General features: G+C 39.9%; 2 protein-coding genes and 1 long non-coding RNA gene across 10 annotated transcripts in view; 2 read left to right on the top strand and 1 right to left on the bottom strand.

Annotated features, from left to right (window-relative positions):
- LOC132683961 (uncharacterized) overlaps nucleotides 1–11,678 on the top strand; it is a 33,283-nt gene extending 21,605 nt beyond the window's left edge. The window contains exon 3 of the long non-coding RNA XR_013557838.1: nucleotides 11,511–11,678. This is a non-coding gene — a long non-coding RNA (uncharacterized LOC132683961). The remainder of the gene's footprint in view (nucleotides 1–11,510) is intronic.
- GART (phosphoribosylglycinamide formyltransferase, phosphoribosylglycinamide synthetase, phosphoribosylaminoimidazole synthetase) overlaps nucleotides 1–21,967 on the bottom strand; it is a 29,463-nt gene extending 7,496 nt beyond the window's left edge. Inside the window, exons 1-14 of one of the 3 annotated variants that reach the window (XM_078452821.2) lie at nucleotides 21,878–21,967; nucleotides 17,412–17,597; nucleotides 14,535–14,630; nucleotides 13,895–14,069; nucleotides 12,542–12,653; nucleotides 11,630–11,698; nucleotides 10,970–11,095; nucleotides 8,205–8,292; nucleotides 7,896–7,981; nucleotides 7,534–7,702; nucleotides 4,980–5,211; nucleotides 3,205–3,299; nucleotides 2,339–2,448; nucleotides 1,778–1,976 (exon numbers count right to left, since the gene is read on the bottom strand). In XM_078452821.2, the coding sequence (XP_078308947.2) occupies nucleotides 1,778–1,976; nucleotides 2,339–2,448; nucleotides 3,205–3,299; nucleotides 4,980–5,211; nucleotides 7,534–7,702; nucleotides 7,896–7,981; nucleotides 8,205–8,292; nucleotides 10,970–11,095; nucleotides 11,630–11,698; nucleotides 12,542–12,653; nucleotides 13,895–14,069; nucleotides 14,535–14,630; nucleotides 17,412–17,556 (1,702 nt within the window). In that variant the 5' untranslated portion in view covers nucleotides 17,557–17,597; nucleotides 21,878–21,967. Of the gene's footprint in view, nucleotides 1–1,777; nucleotides 1,977–2,338; nucleotides 2,449–3,204; nucleotides 3,300–4,979; nucleotides 5,212–7,533; nucleotides 7,703–7,895; nucleotides 7,982–8,204; nucleotides 8,293–10,969; nucleotides 11,096–11,629; nucleotides 11,699–12,541; nucleotides 12,654–13,894; nucleotides 14,070–14,534; nucleotides 14,631–17,411; nucleotides 17,598–20,377; nucleotides 20,502–21,877 lie in introns of those variants that run through there. The other 2 variants (XM_078452819.2, XM_078452820.2) reach the window with 2 other exon arrangements.
- The window catches only part of SON (SON DNA and RNA binding protein), a 32,973-nt gene continuing 29,850 nt past the window's right edge, over nucleotides 21,466–24,588 (top strand). For 4 of the 6 annotated variants that reach the window (XR_013557837.2, XM_060640410.3, XM_060640411.3 and 1 more), the window contains exon 1: nucleotides 21,467–21,604. Coding sequence is in view for 5 of the 6 variants with exons in the window: in XM_060640410.3 (XP_060496393.3) it covers nucleotides 21,528–21,604 (77 nt within the window). In the remaining variant the exon portion in view is untranslated. Of the gene's footprint in view, nucleotides 21,605–24,588 lie in introns of all 6 variants that reach the window. The other 2 variants (XM_060640413.3, XM_060640415.3) reach the window with 1 other exon arrangement.

Genomic DNA, 24,588 nt, shown 5'->3' with positions numbered 1-24,588 from the left:
AAAGAGGGAGGAGGGGAGGGGGAGAGAGAGGGAGGGAGAGTATCCCAAGCAGGCTCCAGGCTCAGCACTCAGCATATAGCCTGATGCAGGGCTCGATCTTACGACCCTAGGATCATGACCTGAGTCGAAATCAAGAGCTGGACTCAAACGACTGAGCCACCCAGGTGCCCCTCTTTTAAGTTTATTTAAGTAATCTCTACGCCCAACATGGGGCCTGAACTCATGACCCGAAATCAAGAATCATGTGCTTTTACAAGTGAGCCAGCCAGGTGCCCCCTGCTCTTAATATGAACAATTAAACATGTGGCTATATTTCACAAATGTTCAAAAAAAAATATGTATTCTATTAGCTGCCTAACAATTTTCAACCAAGTACAATTTTAAGGCAAACCGCTAAATTCCCATGAGGGAGAAGTGTAGCTTCCCAACAGCATGACATTCAAAGGATGAATGCTTGGTTGAATATGATGTCATTCCTATGGCAAGTTTAGAAATGCTTTCACCTGTATTCGATCTTTATAATCACTCTACATTCCAGATGATAGTATAAGCTTAGAGAAGTGACGTACTCAGGCCTAAATCCAAATGCCCTGGCCTAGAAAGTACAGTTCACTTTTGTGATCATACGTAAAGACAGGGTCTAGACAGGCAGACTCCAAGTTATAAACGTTCTTTTTTTTTTTCTTTTCTATGCATTTTTTTTAATGTTTATTTACTTGGAGAGTGCGTACTTGAGCAAGAGTGGGGGAAAGGGGGAAGGAGGGAAGGAGAAGGAGAGGGAGAGGGAGAGGGAGAAGGAGAAGGGGGTGGAGAGAGAGAGAGAGAGAGAGAGAGAGAGAGAGAGAGAGAGAGAGGGAGAGAGAGAGAGAATGAATGAATGAATCCCAAGCAGACTCCATGCTGTTACCACAGAGCTCAATGCAGGGCTCCATCCCATGAACCGTGAGATAATGACCTGGGCCGAAATCAACAATCAGATGCTTAACCTACTGAGCCACCAGGTGCCCCTAAACTGTTCTAAGCAATCGCTGAAGGGGTGCCTGGGTGGCTCAGTTGGTTAAGCATCCGACTTCGGCTCAGGTCATGATCTCACTGCTTGTGAGTTCGAGCCCTGCGTCCAGCTCTGTGCTGACAGCTCAGATCCTGGAGCCTGCTGCAGATTCTCTGTCTCCCTCTCTCTCTGTTCCTCCCCTGCTCCCTCTCTCAAATATAAAATTAAAAAAAAACAAAAACAACACTAAAAGACGGTTGAAAAGGCAATTTTGGCTGTTGGGACATATTTTCCACAGAAATGGTAATATAAAGAAGGTAGTTTCACCACTCGGACTACACATTCATTTTGCTTCAAATTCTCATATATATTTAAGTAGTATTCCTGTGTTAGGTACATTTTATTCTTAGTATCACTTCAGTCAGGAAACATTAAGATTTAGAATGCCAGGAATCATCTCCTTCTGCTGCAGGCCAGTAAGCAGGAAACTGCTAACTCTGTCCATGAGGCCATTGAGAAAGATGGGGGTGGAGATGCTAAAGATCAGGGAGAAAGGCAAGGCCTGGCTCACAGTCTAGGAGGAGGAGTCTGGGGGACAAACCTTTGAGGAGAAGCTTGAGGGCACCAGGATCTAAGTTTTCTTCTGGTAATGTTATATATATTTTGTTTGCTTCATTTTGTAATCTACAGTTTTTCTTCTTATCTATATTGGTACCAATCGCGTTTATACACGGGGTAAAATACAGTAAGAAAAAGGATAGGAGATTAATGGATGGTCGGTCATACCAAGGAGAGCACATCCAGCTTTCCCACAGGCTCTGGCAATTCCAGCAACAACAGCTTCAGTTGTATCGAGGTCAAGTTTTCCACAGGAAAAGTAATCAAGGAAGAAGAGGGGCTCTGCCCCTTGGGCCAGAATGTCATTTACACACATTGCAACCAAATCTTGGCCAATGGTATCATGTCTATTACACTGCTGGGCAATCTAAAGAAGCACAATAGAAATGTCCACATAAGTGAATAAGCTCCAAATAATATCTTGTCAGTTTATCAGTGGAGGCTAATAAATATTGCTGCTCCGAGCACCCAAAGACAAAATACTAAATTCTGATGAGCTACTTGATCCAAAAGTATCCCATTTAATCCCTTCAAATAAGCTTTCCATCCAGATAGAGCCTCAACAACATTGTGCTCTCAGAAATATACAGATATTTTAGCCACATTTTATGGTTATTTGGTATAGTTCTCTCTAGTGCATATCAAGAGAGGAAAAATATGTATTTGATTTATAGTAAATTCTCTCTTAACTTTCCCAAAAGGCCTTTAACCACATAGGTGTCTGATTACCTTCAGTTTAGTCCCCACACCATCTGTTCCACAGGCCAGAAGAGGATCTTTGAAACCAGCTGCTTTCAAATCAAAAAGACCAGCAAAACCTCCAAGATCAACATCACAGCCTAATGGGGAAAAAAATTAAATACTTGCTGCATTTCAACAGATTAAACATGGATGTACAAACAACTTCTTCATAAGCATGGCTAAAACAAGAGCTGCTTTTCCTGAGAATGGGGGAGAGCACCACATGCTCAAAGAATTGATCAAGAAAGTAATTAAATATTAAAGGAGCAGACATATCTAAGTTTAACATCACGGATAAGAAATGCTTTTCTTTCCTTTAAATGTTTATTTATTTATTTTGGGGCACCTGGGTGGCTCAGTTGGTTAAGTGTCAGACTTCGGCTCAGGTCATGGTCTCACAGATCATGAGTTCGAGTCCTGCATCAGGTTCTCTATTGGTGCGGAGCCCGCAATGGATCCTCTGTCCCCCTCTCTCTGCCCCTCCCCTGCTTGTGCACTCTTAAAAAACATAATAATAAAAATAAATGAATAAAATATTTGAGAGAGAGTACAAGTGGGGGAGGGGCTGTCAGCACAGAGCCCAACTCAGGGGTCAATCTCAGGAACTGTGAGATCATGACCTGAGCCAAAACCAAGAGTTGGATGCTTAACTAACTGAGACACCCAAGCGCCTCAAGAAATGCTTTTCTTAGTATTATAGACAGGAAAGCAGAAAACTGGGTATGGCTTACATAGGACAAGACTTACAGGAACCTGGCATTAATTTGGAACATTTTCCTCAGTAAATTACAGATCAATTCTCAATGTCTCTCAAAGTTAATGAATGAACTAGCAAAGTATAGGCTCTGACTTACCTGGTCTGGAGGTAGCTTTTGCTAAAGGTTTAATTTTCTTGACCAGCATATTTCCAGCTGCAATGTCTACCCCAGATTCCTTGTAAGTCAGGCCCCTAAAGAATTAAACAAAACAAAGCACTTCACCTAAATGCCAGGGAAAGTTATTTCAATTTTAAAGTATTATTTAAAACAGAAGATATCCCTAGTGGTTTTTAGCTCTCCGAACACGGTAGGCCCCATCCGCAGATTTTAACGTGTCTAGGGCAGGCCCTGGAAATCGAAATGTGTTTAAATAACTTCCTCAGTTGATTCAGTTGTATCATCACTATTGAGAACTACTTCTCTTATTTCTTCTACAAGTATTCCTCACAGGCAGCTACATATACTAATATTTTGCCACAACATCTCTGTTCAATTTTGGTATGGAAAGGAAAGGAATTCTAAAATGGAGTAAAGAAAGTGAAGATGAGGATTATATGCACTCTACAAAGAAATCCCTGAATAATGAAAACTGGACTCTTACTGCAATAGAGAATTGTGTAAGTTTCCTTACAGCCGAAGACAGTAAGAAACCAGATAGAAACACACAAGAGGAAAGCAAAACCAGATAATGATACTCAGTGCACCATTCCCTTCTAAATAAGGCCAACACATTGAACCAGTGCATCTAGAGATGAAGTTCATGAACAGCACTGGGAATTCAGTAGCCTTGCCTTACAAAAATGAGTACTTTGATCTACCAGAATGTAGTGATACATGAATAAGTATGTGAAATTTTGTTAGAAACACGGTGTCAGGGTACAAACAGAGTTGATGGCTTTGGCCATTAACTCCAATGAAATTAGCAGTCCAGAGTCATGCTCAAATAGGAAAACAAGTTCTACTGGTTTAAAAAAACCTTTTCTCAAGTAGCAGCTGGCATTATGTCCTCTCATTTTCTTCATCTTTAATAAACTCTAGTATTAAGACCACAGTCCCTTGAAATAGGTCATTTCAATGGAGAATCTATTTATTTTAAAATGAAAAATAAAACTTTTAGCATGGTATTTTAATGTTCTTAATCCTAAAAAACTTCCAGTATTTAAACTTTAAACGTTTGTCTAGAAGTTAATAGTATTAAGTTTAATTAAGTTACTAAAAATTTCTCATTTTGTCCTAAAACCTATTTATTTCTCACAGATGAACTCAATGAGTTGTAATTCCAATATTTAATAAATTGAAACACCCACATTTGCAATTAATAGTTTATTGATCTTACAAAAAAAATAGCTGTATGTACCAACATATAAGGGGTCCAAAAACATATTTCAGTAATAAGTATAAACACAGTAAAAAATGAGACCGCCAAAATTTAAAGTATAATCAAATTAAGTTGCAAAATTACATGGCCAATATTTTCATCTTGAATTCTTGGACAAAACCAGGAACTAAGATAAACATACAACAGTAATGTTTAAATATATGATAACTCAAGGAATAAAAACCTCTTATCCCCATTTTTATTTATGAGTACCTGACAAATGATTATATATATTTAAAATACACAACGTGAAAAAGTCCTTAAACTTTTCAAACACAAAAAGGTACTATGAAGCTTTTTCCATTTCATCTGAATATTGTTTTAACTAGTTTTGACTCCAACTAAATGCAAATAAAAATCAGATCAGTCCCACAGAGAGAAATTATAGAATGACTTAGTACAGGGTTAATAGAAATTCGTACATAGCCATTTACACCAGTTCTGAAGTTGTGCTAGTTCTGAAGCTGTTTTATCACCTTGGTAGGAAATTTACCTGGGCTGTTGGAGATAAGCTATGGCACGAGAGCCAATGTCCTTCCTGTAAATGGCTCCCTCAAATTTTATAGCAGCTAGTCCTTTCTTGGCTTCTTCAAGGGCTGAAATGAGATTTTCCTGGATGGCTGTTACCGAAAGGACTCTACCCCCACTAGTCACCACTTTGCCATCTTTCAGGGCAGTGCCTGCGTGGAACACCTCCAGTCCTAAAGCTTGAGCCTCAGGAAAGCCTGTAAGAGAGCATATTTACATAATAACGGCAATCCATGCGTCTGAAGTAGTTTTTAGTTTTCATAAGGTTTTTAAATAAGATTTTTATTTCACTTAAATGAATCTTCACAGTAATCCCATCAGGAAGGAATAAAGCACCAGGACAACAAATAGACCCTCTCTCTTAAGAACAGCCCCTTCTGCTATTGGGTGACAGGTGTATTATCAGAAACCTGTGTTATCATAAGCCTCATGTGAGAACTTCTAATAGGGGAGGGAAAAAAGAAAAAAAAAGAACCCAAGTCCTGAAAAGCTTAGGACCTAAACATAGAGGTGAACCTTAAACAATGTCAGGGTTAGGGGTGCTGACTTCCCTTGACAGTCCAAAATCCATGTATAACTTCTGACTCCTCAAAAACTCTACTAATAGTCTACTGTCCAACAGAAGCCTTACCAATAACATCAACAGTCGATTAATGTGTATTTTGTATGTTACGCATACTGTATGCTACATTCTTATAATAAGGTAAGTTAGAGAAAAGGAAATGTTATCAAGAAAGTCATAAGGGAGAGAAAATGCATTTATGGTATATTGTGTTGTAAAAAAAAAAAAAAAAATCCACGTGTAAGTAGACTCATGCAGTTCAAACCCATGTTCTTCAAGGGTGAGCTGTACAGTTATTTTCTCCTGATAGGACATTAAAAACTAAAACTTAAAAGATGGAAAAAGGAAAAACAACAACAACAACAAAAACCCTGTAAACATCAATGAATAAAATCTTCATTTGATTACATCTTTTACTTTTGGAATTTCTTTTTTATCATAGCCATCTAAGTTGCTTTCTTCTTTAAATAACCAAAGGAATAACTGTAATGCAAAACATATTCTTAATCTTTTCCCTAATACAACAACTGTAAAATTTTAAGACAAATTTACATTTGGTTTCAGGCCCTGTCTAAAATCCCTAGCTTAATTTTCTTTTAAATTACTTTTAAACTCGGGGCGCCTGGGTGGCTTGGTCGGTTAAGCGTCCGACTTCAGCTCAGGTCATGATCTCACGGTCCGTGAGTTCAAGCCCCGCGTCGGGCTCTGTGCTGACAGCTCAGAGCCTGGAGCCTGTTTCAGATTCTGTGTCTCCCTCTCTCTCTGCCCCTCCCCTGTTCATGCTCTCTCTCTCTGTCTCAAAAATAAATAAAAAAAAAACGTTAAAATTAAAAAAAAAAAAAAAAAAAAATTACTTTTAAACTCTCATATATAATTTTACACCTAATATATTATCTGACCATATTTTCTGTATTCTCAAGTGACCAACATGGGCAGCTTATACAAAGATAACCTCTTAATTAAAAACAAAAAAGAACAAAAAAAACCCCACACACTCTTATATATTGTTTGTCCTTTTTGGTCATTACTTCTCTTAGCATTGCGGTTGGTAACTTGTTAGAAGTCTTCCCTAAATGTTGTAACACAGGGCATTCAGTTCCAAATACCTACTGGTGTTGGGAATACCTAATATTGCTGTGTCAGAAATGACTATTACACTTGTCACCTCAGTCTTGGGAAATTTCACCAATGTAAGTGATCTTGAGTCTATCCCTTCTCTTTGTTCATTTTAAAAGGCAATCGATTCCTACCTGCTCAGCTGCCACGTGTGGGACTCACAGGGCAGTGGACTTGTCTGGGCAAGGCAGGAAATGGGGTGTTTGAACCGATGCACTATTGGGGTCCTGAGGGAGGCCAAACTACAGCCTGCCAGGGATCATGGAGGTCTGCCTGGCGGCTTATGGCACTAGAACTTACGTGGCATTTTAAGACACTGTTTTATTTAGTATCATTTAACAAGAGATACCTCATTTCCTATAAAGGGAAACAGAAGAGAAGGCTATTGTTTTGAAACTTTTAATTCTGACATCCCAGTGACTATGGGGTATGCTGCAAATGGGAAGAAGGGGTGGGGTCTAGTTGTGATGCCTCTGGGATGTGTCTCACTGATGTAGCTTCTACCAATGTTCCTCTGACTCTAATAAATTCCCTTTATCTTCCTGGCTCTTGGAGGGTGGAAAAGAAAGAAACAGCAAGTGATATTCTAGAAACCTGGCTAGGCCTACTTAGGTCTTCTTGTGAGGAAGAGAAACTGATGGCAATTCTTTAAATACAGTAATTCTGGATATTTGAAACCCACATCCAACATGGTTAAAAATCCCTTCAAGGTTTCTGATGGCCTTATAAAAGGCCATCTGATGGCCCGTAAAAGGCACAGAGCAGAGCACGGGAGGAAGGCCTGCTGTAACACAGGTTACTTGTTGCACTCTAATCCCACCTTTGGTTCCCGGGTATTTACCTGTTATCTCCACACCCTTGGTGTAATCTCCTGGGTAGCCCTTACTTGCCATCACGACAGTTAGGGCGGTGCGGTTTTCCAGCCAGACAGGCAGAGATGTGTGGAGCAGGCCATCAAAGGTAGACTGAATCACTTCATAAAGATCACTTTTAAGCAGCGGGAGGATCACCTGGGAAAACATAAATCAACATGGCAACTGAGAGAAACTTTAGTTCTCTCTAGACATTTTACTCACTGAGATACCAGCAGAACCTGCACATTATTTCTTAAAGGTAATTATTTCCAGGCTGATAAAATCCTGAGATTAAGAAACACATGTCAACAAAGTACCACTTTATATACTGTCTTTAATTATTACTCACTTGGCACTCTGGATCACCGAAACGGCAATTAAACTCCAGAACTTTTGGGCCATCCTTGGTCAGCATTATACCAGCATAGAGGACACCTTCAATGAAAAAGGAAAAAAAAAAACCAAAAAACTATCATGAAAACATTGTATCGTGACTGAAAATTAAAGTATGTTTCTAACACTTGAAGTTTTGCACTAACCATGGCAAACTTTACAACAGGGCTCAATTAAAAGGTGGTGAAAAAAGAAAGTGGGGAAGTTTTGTCAAGGTGTAAAGTCGCTCCATGAATAATGCCCACAGTGACATCAGTGTGCTCACCTGTGTATGGCATACCCTCCTGCTGCATGCCATCCACTGTCCTCTGAAGAACTGTATTTTTTATTTTCAGCAGCAAATCCTTCGAAACCTGGGGATCATATAGGAATATTTTTTTTTTTTTTTTAATGTTTATTTATTTTTGAGACAGAGAGAGACAGAGCATGAACGGGGGAGGGTCAGAGAGAGAGGGAAACACAGAATCTGAAACAGGCTCCAGGCTCTGAGCCATCAGCACAGAGCCCGACGCGGGGCTCGAACTCACGGACCTTGAGATCATGACCTGAGCCGAAGTCGGATGCTTAACCGACTGAGCCACCCAGGCACCCCTCATATAGGAATATTTAAATATAACTGGGTATTAAAAAAAAGTCTTATAAGCAGTACTATATGGGACGATGAAAACTATCATTTTTTACTACTTCAGATAAGCTGACTACTTTATTTACTTATTTTTAAATATTTATTTTGGGGAGAATGCAAGTGGGGGATGGGCAGAGAGAGGAGGACAGAGGATCCAAAGTGGGCTCTGTGCTGACAGGCTGACAGCAGCGAGCCCTATGTGGGGCTCGAACCCACAAACCTCAAGTTCATGACCTGAGCTGAAGTCAGATGCTCAACCGACTGAATCACCCAGGTGCCCCTAGGCTAAGCACTTCAAATTCATAAGCTTTTAAAATCTTCACATTGACCCTTTAAGTATTTAGCCTTACTTTTATAAAAAGGAAGGAAAACCTCTGAGAGATAAAGCAGAAGCTAGATTATGTATTATTTACTGATCGGGGTCAGCTGCTGTTTTATGACTAAGTATTAAATCATCTTTACTAGTAAACCTATAGAATTCCAAACGTGTACACACTTAAAACTCACTAAAAAGAGTTTCCTAAACCATAATAATAGTAAAAATGAAAAGTTCCCCTCCCACCTTGAGGCTCTTTTGTATCCTTCTAGTATATTCTATGCCTATTCCATAAGCCTATAAAATTAAGAATGTGAAAGTTTATAAATTACAAAAATTAGACCTAGACACAGTTCTTTTTTAAAAAAGATTTTACTTTTTGAAGTTTTAACTAATTTCTATACCCAACGTGGGGCTTGAACTCAAAACCCTGAGACCAAGAGCTGCATGCTTTATTGACTTCGCCAGCCAGGCGCCCCTAAAGATAGCTCTTATACTAAAATCACTTTTATTGAATAGTAGTTTTAATACTTATAAAACATTGGGGTGCCGGGTGGCTCAGTCGGTTGCGTGACCCACTCTTGATTTTGGCTCAGGTCATGATCCCAGGGCTGTGGGATCAAGCCCTACATCGGGCTCCCCACTGAACATGGAGCCTGAATAAGATTCTCTGTCCTTCTGCCTCTCTCCCCCACTTTCTCTTTCTAAAATTAAAAAACAAACAAAAATCTTACAGCTTTAAGTAAATCCTGTTTTATTTTTAATCTTTTAATCAATAAAAGTGTGTATAAGGCACTACATATACTATCAGCACAAACAACTGTGACTAATCATCAGTGAAAAAAATGGGTGAGTTTCTGAAGTGCTAGTTCTACTTAAAAGACACCCAAGGCAATTCCTTATAAAAACTGTCCAAAAATTGTTTGGAAACATACTTTATGTACTCATTATGAAGTACAGAAACCATAAAAACAAATTATAGTCTGACATGGTTCTCAGTTCATCTCTCTTTCACACACACAGACACGCACACATTTAATGAGCACTTATGTGCTAGGCCTTGGATATCCAAAGATGATTAAAAAATAATTCTAGGGGCCCCTGGGTGGCTCAGTCAGTTGAGTGTCCAACTTCGGCTCAGGTCATGATCTCACAGCTCCTGAGTTCAAGCTTCGTGTTGGGCTCTGTCCTGACAGCTCAGAGCTTGGAGCCTGTTTAAGATTCTGTGTTTCCCTCTCTCTCTTTTCCTTCCCTGCTTGCACACTCTGTCTCAAAAATAAATAAACATTAAAAAAAAAAAATTTTTTTTAAATTCTGTACTATAATTGGCTCTCATGGGTTAAAAACAGGGTGTAGAGAGCAGGAGCTGGAAGGATTTCAAACCACAGTTCTTCAAGGACTTTAGAAAAGGTTTTCATTCATTCATTTATTTATTATTTTTTTTTTTTAAATTTTTTTTTCAACGTTTTTTATTTATTTTTGGGACAGAGAGAGACAGAGCATGAACGGGGGAGGGGCAGAGAGAGAGGGAGACACAGAATCAGAAACAGGCTCCAGGCTCCGAGCCATCAGCCCAGAGCCTGACGCGGGGCTCGAACTCACGGACCGCGAGATCGTGACCTGGCTGAAGTCGGACGCTTAACCGACTGCGCCACCCAGGCGCCCCATTCATTTATATTTTTATACAATTTATTGTCAACTTAGCTAACATACAGTGTGCTCTTGGCTTCAGGAGTAGATCCCTGTGATTCATCACTTACATACAACACCCACTGCTCATCCCAACAAGTGCCCTCCTCAATGCCCATCACCCATTTCTACCGCCCTCCCCCTATCCGCATCAACCCTCAGTTTGTTCTGTTTCTTATGGTTTGCCTCCCTCTCTGTTTGTAACTATTTTTCTCCTTCCCTTCCCCCGTGGTCTTTGTTTCTGAGTGAAACTAGAAGAGATACTTGTCATTTAATAGGAAATCCAAGTTGCTGATTAGTAGCATCACGTACAGAAAACAGACAGAAAAACATGGTCCAAGGGCTCTTTGAGAAGACCAAACCATGACTGCTGAACTTGAGCTGGACTTCTGGGAAGTACCTGAGGTGCCGGACAATAGGCTCCCATTCCCCCTGTGTTGGGGCCGTGATCGCCCTCCAGCAATCGTTTATGGTCTTGTGCTGGGGGCATGGGGGCCACGGTCTTGCCATCAGTGAAGCACAGACACTGCAGAGAAAACAACATAGTCCACTTATCTTAAATGGCAAAAAGTTAAAAAGAAAAAAAAAGGAAAAGAAAAACAACAACTTAATAAGGAGAACTAGATGTACCATAACTCTAATCAGGAGAAAAAAAAAATTTTTTTTTCTCAAGTGAGTTGAAACATAAGTAACCCTAAGCTATTTACATCAAGAATCAAACGATTTTGTATACTCAGTTTCTGAAGGGTCTGTAATTTTTGAGCGAGTTAGGAAAAAAAGGTAAAGCTAATTTCAAAGTGAAATATTTCAACCTTTCCCCCCTTAAATAATAGATGATAAAAACCCAAGTCCTCTACTGATATACTGGGTGTGATTAAGAGAGAATAAATTTTTTTTTCATTTGCATCCAAAATACTAAACATATACAAATTCCTTTGTAGGTGCTGGGTTTATGCTTTCAGATGAAGCAACCAGAATAAATAAAATCTTTTTGGGGCTCATAGATCAGGTAATACAACTTCTCATACTCTGTAAGAGCCCAGAAGATGAATACACTTACAGAAACCTCTTCTCCTTCAAGAAGTTCTTCAATGACAATTGTTTCTCCAGCTGCTCCATAAGCTTTCTCCTTGCAGATGAAAAAAAAGAAAGTTAAGCTTTTAATATTTACTTAATGGACTGTTGTCATTTTTCACAATTTCTATTATGAACCAATTCTAGTATTGTAATTTCCCCTTCCTTTTCTGAAAGCCTCAAAGGAACATATGAATGTTTTCTTTTTTGTTTACTTATTTAAGTAATCTCTAAACCTGATGTGTGGCTTGAACTCACAACCCTGAGATCGAGACCCTCAGACCCTCCGGCTGAGCCAGCCAGGCACCCCATATGAATGTTTCCTATTTTGTCAAGTGGCAATGATACAGAGCTAGCACTGGTACAGATGAAATGAACACATCATTAACACTCTTCTGGGGATCTGGCTTTCCAGTTTCAAATAATGTAACAGAGAAGCAGATTTTTTTCATCATTACCATTTAACTCTTATGTGTGATTATAATTAGAATATGCTTGCCTAGAGAATCCTGTGAAAATATATTTTGACAAGGGAGATCAATAACCAAGATAGATCATAAAAGAAAAGTAAGGGTATTAATTCAATGCTTCACTTCTCTTAGACCTGGGACATAACAAATACTTGTCTTCATAGATGGCTGAGAATTTGAATGTTCTGTAGTCTGAGGATTTTCTACCTTCCATAGCAGACAATAAAGCATGCTACAACTTACTTCCAAAGAATAGCATCATGGTTTAGCCATCAGTGTAGATTTGTAAAAAGCCTTTTATAGAGATGGATTATAATACACAGTATTACAACAAATAACTAATGGGTTTGCTAGACTGTGTCCTTGTGACACAATTCATAAACTTACAAGTATTCATCACAGTGTGACTTTTCCAGAGAACAACCTACCTGCATGATCTCCTGTACAGCCCTGCAGGCTTCTTCTGTGCTCTTTGCAACAATCACCCCTTTCCCAGCTGCAAGACCACTGGCCTTCACAACCAAAGCAGGGAAGTCTGCACTGTAAAGACAGAGTCATCTTCAACATTCAATAAATCCTTACAAAAGTTTAAAATGCTCTAGGATGTTGTAATGATAAGCTATAGCAACTGAAAAGCAGAAAGAAAAAAAAGTGCTTGTACCGACATCATTTTGATACTTCCTGCCAGGATTTTTTCCCCTATGTATTCCTTTAGAGTCGTGACCATAAGGTACATACAATTTTGCTTTTTTCACTTATCATGAGATCATATAGGCAAGGTCTTTGGAAACTGAAGCAACTGTATAGCACAGGTATGGAATGATCCTTAGGAATAAAGTAGTGAATTGTACTCTCATTCTAGTAGAAGATATAACTGTGTAAGACCAGTGTTAAGTGTGGATACATAAGTCGTTTCTGAGAGTACACAGAAGAAACTGTTCTTGGTAGTTTCTTCTGTTGGATGGGAGTGGAGATCCACAAGGAGACTTACCCAAAATAAGTAACAAAATTGTTACTTACCCAAGTCATCTGGCTATAAGAAAATAATAATATTCAGTGTCTAAAAACCCTATAGGATGAAAAATAATGAAACTGACTCAACTAAAAGGAAAACATACCAGATAAAAGGGAGAAATGTCAACAAAAGGGCAAAGGCATGTACCTACCATCATTTGTTAATTGCTTTATGTTTTTATTTTATCTCTTTTGAGAGAGACACAGAGAGAGCGAGTGAGCTAGTGAGCAAGTAGGGGAGGGACAGAGAGACAGGGGGACAGAGGATCTGAGGCAGGCTCTGTGCTGACAGCACAGAGACGGATGCCTAGCTCAAACTCACTAAGTGTGAGATCATAACCGCAGTCAGACGCTTAACCAACTGAGCCACCCAGGTGCCCCTAATTGCTTCATATTTTTAACACAACAAAGAACAAGAATGTTTCGTCATTTTAGATCTCAGTCCAGGTGGCAGAAGGCTAAGTGAAGATTCCTCACTCTAGTTAATTATTTATGAAAAAGCCAATATCCTTTATGTTGTAAGATGCCACTGTGTCAGTTTGGCTGTGAAAGGAGAGCCTGACTGCCGAATCAAATGTTATCTTTTCCCTTAGAAACTCTTCACTTATATTAAAAAAATTCTTCTTTCTGCAAGGCCACAGAGTTTACAACTATACATGCCCAGGGTCCTAACCTACACAGCATGAGTCCCCCCCCCCCCCCCCCCCCAATTATCTTACTATAAACCTGTGACACAAAAGTGAAAAACCTGTGTATCTTCTAGCTACCTCATAATGAAGCTGCAGGCCTCCTCAGGTCTGGTGAAAGCTCTCCACCGTGCGGTCGGGATTCCGTGTCGGTCCATAAACTCTTTGGCAAATCTCTTGCTGGACTCTAACTGAGCTGCTTCTGCTGTGGGACCAAAGCATCGCACTCCTGCAGAGGTCAGGTTCCCAACAATTCCTATTGATGGAAACAGGCAGCCTTAGGTGAACCAAGGTCTCTGTAGGGCCTTCTGACTCTGAAGAATCACGATTAGACTAAGTCTATAGGGACATAAAGCAGATAAGTAGTGGCAGAAAATAACTAGATTATTCATATTGTCTCCAGGATAGAAACAGAAACTTTAGTACCATGTGATTCAAACCCAGCAAAAATTATTTGCTGGAGTCAAGTGCAGGATTATTAAATGGACACCACAACAGAGTATAATATGAACACAGAAAATGTTTCCCACAGTTGCAGATTTGATCTTTCATTCATCACATTACTGATACATTAGGGAAAAACACGTAGAATCCATACATTTCAACAGGGTGAAAGCTCTTTTTCCAATGTGATACAAGATTAAAAATCCTCATCTTAGATGATCTCTAAGCTCCTGTTGGCAATGCATATATTATATTGATAAATAGAAACAAACTTTACCAGCAGCCAGAGGTGCCTCTGGTCCAACAACTACGAATTCAACGTTCTCATCTTTGCAGAACTGAGCAAGGGCAGTGTGATCACTTATCGAGATGGCTGTGAACAGAAAAACAAACCCATCTCACTTGATAAAACATTAACAGTCATGCTGCAAAACAAGGACTTTATTTTTAGATGCCTATTAACTATTGGTTTTCTTTTACGGATACAGATGATCGTTTCACTGTGAGATATTCAGAACCTACTGCATTAAACTAACAAACATAGCTCAGTCCTCCATCACTACAGCCAGTTAGATGACAATACCAGTCAGCTTCCCAAAGAGCTATTAAAAGTCCTTTGTCACATTGATTGTAAGCAAAAAATGTAACACAGGATATATTCAGAAACTGTCTTTTAATGTCATTTACTCAAGATTTACTGAGAACCACTATATGCTAGATTCTATACTAGTCACTCGGTTAAGATACTAATAGAGTCCCTACACTTAGGATGCTTGTGTGGGAATTTTGGGTAATAAATATGCAAGCAAAAAAAAAAAAAAGAAAACAAACAAAAAAAACCCAAGTGTGAACAAATCAGGCAAATTTGATGTCAGGTGAATTGGGAGGCTATTCCAGGAAGGGTCTTTGGGCAGAGATGTGTAAGGTACGAACTGAATGATAATTTTAAGACCTACCTTCCTTCTTCAACCCATAAGTCAGGTAAGTTTTCTCAATGGAGTTCTAAATAATTAGCAGCAGGATCAACCATATGCAAAGTATGGGTTGATTCCATAAGCACCCTCATGCTTCACTGTATCTGGACCACCATTCTTTTTTGCTTTTGTTTTTTAGATTTATTTTTTTAATGTTTATTTGAGAGCAAGGGTGCACGCCAGTGGGGGAAGGGCAGAGAGAGGGAAAGAGAATCACAAGTAGGCTCTGCACCGTCAGCACGGGAGCCTGACAGGGGACTTGATCTCATGAATCACGAGATCATGACCTGAGCTGAAATCAACACCTGGATGTTTAACTGACTGAGCCACCCAGGAACCTCCGGACTACCATTCTTAAGTTGGCTGAAGTCTTAAACTATGATGTTTGTGATGTGTAGGGGGTAAGTGCAGAAAGAGTAGGGTTCTCAACTTGTGAGCTGCCTGAGTAGGATAAGGATAGAAAACCATGTACTCAGGGTTAGTATCTGCTAACACAACTGGGCTGAGCAGAGCTGACTACATCTGCACAGCAGAGAGTGGCAAGAGAAAAATACCTATCCTGTTGCTACAAGTGGTAGCAGTCTCATGGCAATCTTGAGAGATTTTCATGGGCCAGTCTACAGGACATCAACTGTTATTTACACAGAATGTGCCAGTTCTTCAATAAATACATTAAGATACCTCACCCATTGGTCCTATGTACACAGTTATCTTCTCCCAGTTTGTGGCTTCTTGGGCCCATGTTCTCTCCATAAATATTATGTGCCATACAGGGTACTAGGCACGATGGATGCAATACAAAAACAAGACAGATGGGTTTCTTGCCCTCATGTAGCTTACAATCTAGAGCTTATGTTCCTGCAGGGAAATGATGATAGGAGATAGACAATAGAAAAGTAAATCTGTACAATGGTTCATGACTGAAAGCATATGAAATGGGGTGGGCATGCTTTACCTAGAAGTTTCAGGAAAGACCTCTTTGAGGAGAGAACATATAGACCGAGACCTGAATGACAGGGAGCCAGTCATGCTAGGGGTGGGAACAAATACCAAGTTCAAGGCAGCTCTGTTTGGGAAAATGGCAGAACTGCATGGACAGAGAGCACACTGAAAAAAATACAAAGGACATAAAAGATCAGGCTGGAAAGTGATACAGGAGCCAGACTGCATAGGGCTTTGGAAGTTAGGAGTTTGAGTTCTATTCTAAGGAAGTCACTAAAGAATTTAAGGTAATGTAAGAACTGAACATTTTTTTTCACTTTTACCAGTGAAAGAGATAAAGGTTGAGGTCTATTATGGACTCAGATTTGCCAAAATTTACTTTTAATAGCACCGCTCAACTTTTCATTTCCAAAAAATACACATCAAAACGCCTTTACCCTTAGGCACCTGTGACTTTTTCAATGGATGTATTTTGTAACGTTTATAGTAATTTAAGATAAAGAAATGCTACCCTCTGAACAAGATACCTTTTTTAAGTAGGCTTCACACCCGTGCAGAGCCCAATGCGGAGCTTGATCTCACAACCCTGAGATCAAGAGTTGGATGCTTAACTGACTTGAGCCATCCAGGTGCCCCTGAATAAGATACCTTAAATTTACAACATACAAGTATTTAAATTACCACATACATCTTAAGGTTAAGAAAAGCATTCAAATATGAATAACTATCGATTCTATAAAGAACAGATGTGGTTGACATTTATCATTTACGATTATTAGCTATTACTCCCGACTTTATTTTTTTTGTATTTAAAACTTTTTTTTAAAGTATATTCATTTTTGAGAGACAGAGTGTGAGTGGGGGAGGGGCAGAGAAAAGGGAGACACAGAATCCAAAGCAGGCTCCAGGCTCTGAGCTGTCAGCACAGAGCCCGATGCAGGGCTTGAACCCATGAACTGTGAGATCATGACCTAAGCCCAAGTCAGACGCGTAACTGACTGAGCCACCCAGGCGCCCCTACTTAACTTATTTTTTTGAAAAAGAGCACACGTGTACGGGAGAGGGGTAAAGGGAGAAAGCAAGAGAGAATCTTAAGCAGACTCCATGCTCAGGGCGGAGCCCAACACAGGGTTGCATCTCCTAAGTGTGAGATCCTGACCTGAGCAGAAATCAAGTCAGACACTTAACTGACTAAGCCACCCAGGCGACCCTTACTCCCCACTTTTAAAGATGATTACCAGTATTTGAAATCTTTTCCAAGCAGGCAGTGCCTGCATTGCCCGGGGCAACCAACACATGTTTGACACGATTAGACTGTGCAAGTTTCCAAGCCAGTGTATGTTCCCTTCCGCCACCGCCAATTACAAGTATGCGGGCTGCCATTGCTCTGTCTGCAAAGCAGGAATTCCAAAGGAAAATAAAAGCTGCAGAAAGAAAACCACAGTTATTTTATAATGCATAAACTTTAGAAATCACAATTTCTAAATATGATTTAAGTGGTCACTTGCAATCCTACAAATAACATTTTACTCCCCAGATTTATTTATGAAAAATTAGGGATCATAATTTGAGATGACAATATTCATGAGGATTAGGGAGGTATGTATTTATGGAATCTCCACCCCTGATGTGGGGCCTGAACTCATGACCCCGAGATCAAGAGCTGCATGCTGTAATGACTGAGCTAGCCAGGCGCCCCAAGGTAGGTATTTTAAAAATGAGGCAGACTGGCCTAGAGCTAGGTTAAGGAATTAAATGGTGACTTCTAACCTGATTAAAAAAAAAAATTTTTTTTTCCTATGAATAATCACCTTTCTTTAAGTTTTACTTTACTCTTTTTGAAATTTTTTTAAAAGTTTATTTATTTTTTGAGTGAGAGAGAGAAAGGCATGTGAGTGGGGGAGGGGCAGAGAGAGACGGACTGAGAAAGAATTCCAAGCAGGGTCCACTGCCAGTGCAGAGCTCCACACAGGGTTTGAACCCACAAACCAGGAGATCATGACCTCAGCTTAATTCAAGAGTCAGAAGCTTGACCAACTGAGCCACCCAGGTGCCCCTACTTTTCCTCTTTTGAAAGATTTGCAATCATCAATCCTTAGTTAAACAAGAATCCTAACATTTCAAATTTAAACCTCAAATTTAATATACCTGCTTTTAAATCTTGAGATACCACAGATAAAACTTTAAAGTTATCATAAATTGGAAGAAATATTTAAGATTGTGGCTTGTATAGGGCCAGAGAGTAAATATTTTCATTTCCATCTTTGAGGGTCATGTCTATGGTAACAGCTCAACTCTGTCACTGTGGCACGAAAGCAGCCATAGACAATACAGAAATGGATGAACATGGTTATGTTCAGTGAAACCTTACATAAATAGGCAGTGGGCTGTAAGTCATAGTTTGCCTATGTTCTGCTCTAAGCAGTAGGAAGCTATCACAGGCTCACAAAGAATCATGAGTGTGTTTCAATAAAACTTTATTTATGGACACTAATGTGAATATCTTACAGTTTTCAAATGTCTTAAAAATATCATTCTTCCTTTAAATTCTTCCTAATCATGTAACAATTGTGAAAATTGTTCTTCTTTGGTGAGCTGTACAAAAACTGGTGGCAGGAAGGATTTGGTACAAGGGCCAGTTTGCTGACTCCTGATTTAAGAACTTAGTGCAATATGCTAGAAGGTTGGTACAGAAGGCAAACTCAAACTTGAACACGTCTCACCATAGCTCTGGCATTTGATTCTCAGCTGGACGGATATAACACCTATCTCAACTCAAGTCAGCAGTGTAATCTTGGCTAAACTCTTACTACCTGTAATTCGATTTCTTTACATCTTAAAAGATGGAAGTAGGAGAACTTGCTTAAGAAGCTATATTAAGTAAGGGTTAACTGAAATAACATTTTCTTTGAAATGACATTTATAAACAGTTAATACAATTTCTGACAGCAGCAATAAATGCGAGCTTGTTATATTTTATTACTTTTACGTAAGTTGATACATTAAGAGATACAAGTACTAACAGGGAGAGAAAAGCCAAAGGAATAAATACTTGTCACACTAGTCTACTAATTTCTAGAAGACGTTTCATTAGGTAGAAGGCAAACTGAAGACAGCAGAAAAGAAAACTGAAATCAGTAACTTCTTGAGTGATGCTAGGATTACATATTTACAGAAAAATCTAGGCTGGTAATACAAAACACTTACAACTTTTAAGCACTTACTTTGTGCCAGATGCTATTCTAAATGCTTTTCACGAGAACTGCTTCACAATCATAAGAATTCTATGAGGTAGCTACTATAACCACCCCCCTGTACCGATAAGAAACTGAGGTCCACTTGGGTTAAACAACTTGCTGTATGTCACAAATCTAAGAGGAAGTGAAGCCTTGATTCCAAAGTATGCAATTTTGCTTTGGATAGTCTTCACAGTTGAGATGATGATTACTTAAAATTTGAGGAAGAGAAAAGTCGCTATTGTCTTAGACAAAACCTATTTTTAACAAAAAACAGCCTTGCCACGTGTATCAAAACACCCGAAATAAACAAATGTTTCTGAATTCTAGAGAAAAAGAAAAAAAAAAAAAAACCCAAACATTTAGTTTGGATGAGGGGCACGAAAGGAAAACTGTCCTAGCTGCCACAGCGGATCACAGAAATTGCGTTAGGATCCAGCCTGAAGGAATCCACACCAGGGATGGTTAGGAGGCCTGGGCTGCAAAGTGCTTTGGTTTGGGTTGAGACTGCCCCTTACTAGCTGGGATACCTCGAGGAACTTAACTTTCTCGGGCCTCGGCCATCTAAACGGGTAACTTAAAACCAGAATAAGAGACTCAGGTAAACCAACTGAGAAGGACACGGTGAATGATATAAAGCAGAAACCAATTACGAAAGTGGACTAAATCTGCTACAGACCAGGGGGTGCATCAAGAAAAAATATGCATTTTAGGCTTATGACCTAAAAAAAGGCATAAAAATACAGACCCATTAAAAAAAAAAAAAAAAGAAAAAAAGACCCTGACATCTTAGAAGCGAGGGAATGTGAAAAATCCAACGTCAACCTCGGTCAAAAGAAGTGAAACGCACATGGCCCACCCACACCCACGGCACTTAAAACCAAGACGAGAATCCCTACAGTCAAATCGGTTCCTACAGTTTCATCCAATTCCTGATAGTAAATTCCCAAACCGAAGCATAGGCGTACTTTACTTAGAACCGGAGAGGGCTCCCGCAACGACACAGGGCGGTCCTGCAGCTCACGCTTACACGCTCACCCGCGCGCTCCGAGCCCGGGCGCCCGCCGTGCGCCGGAAGTCGGCCCAGCGGAATCCGGCGGGTGCCTCTACCCCCCCCCCCCCGCCCCGCCCCGCCCCGCCCCGCGGCCCGCGCCACCCCATTGGTCAGCGCGGCCCGTGGTGGCCTCAGCGAGGTAATCAAGTGTGATTCCCTCTGGCTCTAGTGCGCGGCCTGAGCTTACTCCACAGTAATGCTACCAAGACCTTGCGCGTTTATAATGGATCATTACACTATCGGGGGCCACGTATCGTCTCTATTCATTCCCCCTTAGGAGGCCTCACAGCTCTGAGGGCGGGGGGGGGGGGGTCGCCAAAATGCTAGACCCACGATTAGCTTATTGTGTGTTGTGAACGAGTCAGAGCTGACTAGCTACTGCCAAGAACCTCCTGACACGCTCGACTCCCGACGAGACTAGAAGGCACCAGACTTTGAACGGCAGGTCGCCTAAGATCTCTGCCCTACTGCTTTAACAAAAAAAAAAAAAAAAAAAAAAAAAAAAAGGCTGAGGACGCCATAAGAGAAAGATGGGGGTAAAAACATGTCCTTCGTATTCACACCACAGTGGGGCGGGCGCAGATAAATGGTTTTCCGGATGCATCTCCCTGCCAAAACACAACTTGGCGCCACCCGGGAACGGCGGAGGCCCCGTATCAAAGCACGTAGCCCTTCTTGCTCCCTTCTGTCATGCTATTTAATCTCGAGTATTTAGTAAACCTCTTAAGCCTCCCCAAACACTGTTGGAGATTGACAACGTAAACTGACACAGCCGCCTCTAGAGACGCTTCTCCTGTAATGGCGCCTGCGTCAGTCACTAACATGGCGGACATAGTCGTGCGCGGCGCAAACGTCAGCACCTCTACCCCAGCCGCTCAGAAACAGCGGAGGAGAACTAGGCCGTGCTCCCTGATTGGTCCAGAGGCGGAGCGTGCCAGTCCAGACGCTCCCGCAGAAGCCAATCAGGACGGCGAGAGACGGAATTGGCCGCTGCGCCTCCTCCCGAGGCATGCTGGGAGCCTGGAGGACTAGCGAGGAGGAGTTGAGAGAACGGAGCGGACGCCATGGCGACCAACATCGAGCAGATTTTTAGGTCTTTCGTGGTCAGTAAATTCCGGGAAATTCAACAGGAGCTTTCCAGGTAAACGCTTCCCAGACTCTTCTGCTCCCAAGGGACCGATAGGGCCCCGTCTAGCCTTCCGTGGCACCCTTCTTCAGAGACGCCGTCGTTCCTCGCCTCAGGCCCCGCTACAGCCCCGCCTGGGCCTGGGATCCATTTTCCGGGCCCTCCCCCCCCCATCCGCTCCCTCCCTTCCCTGCGAGGAACTTTGTCTTTTCCGAGGTAACCCCAGACTCCCTCTTCTAGCGACGGGTTGTGATGTTCATTTTTCTTTCCCGTTTGGCCATCCCTTACCTTTTAGCTACTCGTAGGCCTGCTTGTCCACCAGGGACGGGCCTAGTTCCTGCCTCAGCTCCTCCTCCGCCGCCGCGTTTCCCCTCCCCCTCTCCGCCTCCGCGGATTTCGCCGGCCGGTGCCTCTGACCGGAAAGGGTCTCTAACGGCCGTTTCTTGAGTAATCTTAAATCCGCTTTATTATTGGCAAGCTTGAGATCACTTTGGGGGTCGGGATCCTTTAATTAGATTATTTGGGCCCTAGGGTCCTGTGGCTTCCACCAGACAGCATTCCTAATGGATTAGAAACTGAAGTGAAAGCTCAAATTAATGTTAGGTACTTTGACACAATATTCGAGGTGAGGACGGAAGAGTATTTTCACTAACAATTTCGGTTGGAAAGTAGGTTTCTGTTGACGTCTAATTTAATTTTTTTGTTGTTGCTGCTTCTGCCCCAGTTGACATGTATCATCAACACGCTACTTTTGCCGTTGCGTTAGACCTTACATAGTTTACCCTTGGTTTCAAAATTTGAATGGGAAGAGATTTCCAAAGAAATAGTTGTTTACTGACGAGGAAAATGGTGTGGGTCATGATGTTACGTGGTTGTCTTTTAGTATTTTTGCTTCATGTAACGTAAATATTCCGAGTTCAAGTGTTTTTGCTCGTTATATTTTGAAAGTTTAGAGTAATAGCATGAATTTGAAAACGCAGTTGTAAATTAGGTGCTGAAATTAACATAGGTTTATTGGGGCAACGGTATATAGTATCGCTAAGATTATTTTTTTGTAGGATATTTTGTTTAAGTAGGAAATCTATACGCTCACTTATTTCATCGCTGTTTAAAATTTTGTCATGTGTTAGTGATTTTAGATGATAAGAAAAGACCAGAGGGATATAATTTTCTGAAAATTTTAATAGTTTCATCGGACAGTTGTGTTTGCTTATTATAATGTCTTGTTTTTATGCCTTTTAAAAATCAGTTACTGTATTTGAAAAACAAGTGTTTTATTGTAAAAACTTTAGAAAAAATAAAAAATTAGAAAGTGGGAAAACCGCATAATGTTCTTTATGTTCTTTCATTTTTTTCCCCTGTGTGTACAGATGCACATACATATTTTGTGAATTGTGATCATCTTGTTTTGTGTTGTGTTTTCACCTGATCGCGAACAAGTTTGTCTTTTGTCCCATTCTCAGTCGTCTTTTGGGACCTTTTTTATGGTTTCATAGAATTCTTTTGTAGGAATGTATTGTTGGATATTTAGATGGTTTGAAATTTTCATCCCTTTTCAGTAATTGAGATGAATATTTGATGACTTAAAGATGATTATTATAATCTTTTTTTAGTTATACTTTTTGGTTTTTAAATTCATGGCTTAGTAGTAAGGTGATTGATTATGTGTACGTGCTTAGGAAAAGAGTAAAAGAAGCTCCAGAAAGTCTAAAAAGAGTATTAGATAAAGAAACTTATTGGGAATATTCAGCTTCTTGTCATTTAATAAATTATCAGTCTGAGAGCAAAATTTTGATTATTCCAGTGAGCTATATTTGCCATATTTTCCTGTGTATTTTTACATATATCAATTTGTGTAAGGGGGCTGACGTTTAAGTAAAGTAAGTTATTTATTGTGTATAGATGGTTGTTAAAGTATAAGCTCTGGTTTTGAATACCAGCTTCACCTACTAGTGAACTTTAGTTTGGTTTCATCTCTGTGGGTCATTGTCCTCATTTGTAAAATCAGAATGACAGTGGTAATCATAGAATTTTGTTAGGATTAAATGAGTTAGGGAATGTAGACCCATGACTCTAATTAATAGTCAATAAGTGTTAATTATTATGTGACCCATTAAAAAGCCAAGTGTTCTAAATTTAGTTAACTACTGATTTTTTTTTTTTTGTTTTTTGACCATTTAGACATTTATCAGGAGTGAAGCATAATTGATCGGTTTTTGTTAGTAGGTAAATTAAATTGAGTGTGTTAAAATTATTTTTCAAAACAACTCTGTTAACTTACACAAAAATAGTAAAAATGACTAGCTAAACGACATGCTTCTCATGTCCAGATTCTTACAGCCCTGTGAATTGAAAACATGTTGAGCCATCTATATTAATTTACTGTTAGTGAAATAAAATGTCACTTGTTTCCCATGTGTTTTTTTGAACACCAGAAAATACTAGGATTCTTGACCGTGGATAAAAGCTATGTAAATGTATTTTTCTTTTTAAACTTCATGGCATTTCAGTAATTTTAATCAGTCTAAACCTGATCTGAGGGTACAGTTTTACCCTTTTTACTTAATGTGTCTGTGGTAACTGTTCCTTGATATTGTTGATGCTGATTGTGATCCATGTACAGGTGTGGTTTTATTGTGGCTCTAGTTTTCTATCATAATGTTAGGTGGTGTATTTTTCTTTGGATATATGATTGTGATCAGTAGGTTTTTTTCCTCTGAGATAAAAATGCAAGTTAACCCGAATCTAAATCAGTTTAGGTTTCTGGGAATATTTTATTATTTATTTTATAAGGAGCTTAGAAACCTCTTTTAAAGATTTTTTCTTAATTTTCACAGTTCTGAAAACTAAGTTATTGTGTAAAAATAAAGATGTACCAAATTTGAGTAGTGTGAAGGAGGCACTGTTGGTGGGGGAATATCCTCTGAAAGAAATCCCAAAATGGTGAAATGTATGAACATTATAAGATTATTTTAATCAACTGAGTTATAAATATTAAT

Source organism: Panthera onca, chromosome C2 (assembly GCF_046562875.1).
Source record: "Panthera onca isolate mPanOnc1 chromosome C2, mPanOnc1 haplotype 2, whole genome shotgun sequence".
In the NCBI taxonomy this organism is placed as follows: Eukaryota; Metazoa; Chordata; class Mammalia; order Carnivora; family Felidae; genus Panthera; species Panthera onca.
The sequence above is the reverse complement of the archived record's forward strand: the minus strand, read 5'-3'. Positions and strand labels throughout refer to the sequence as shown.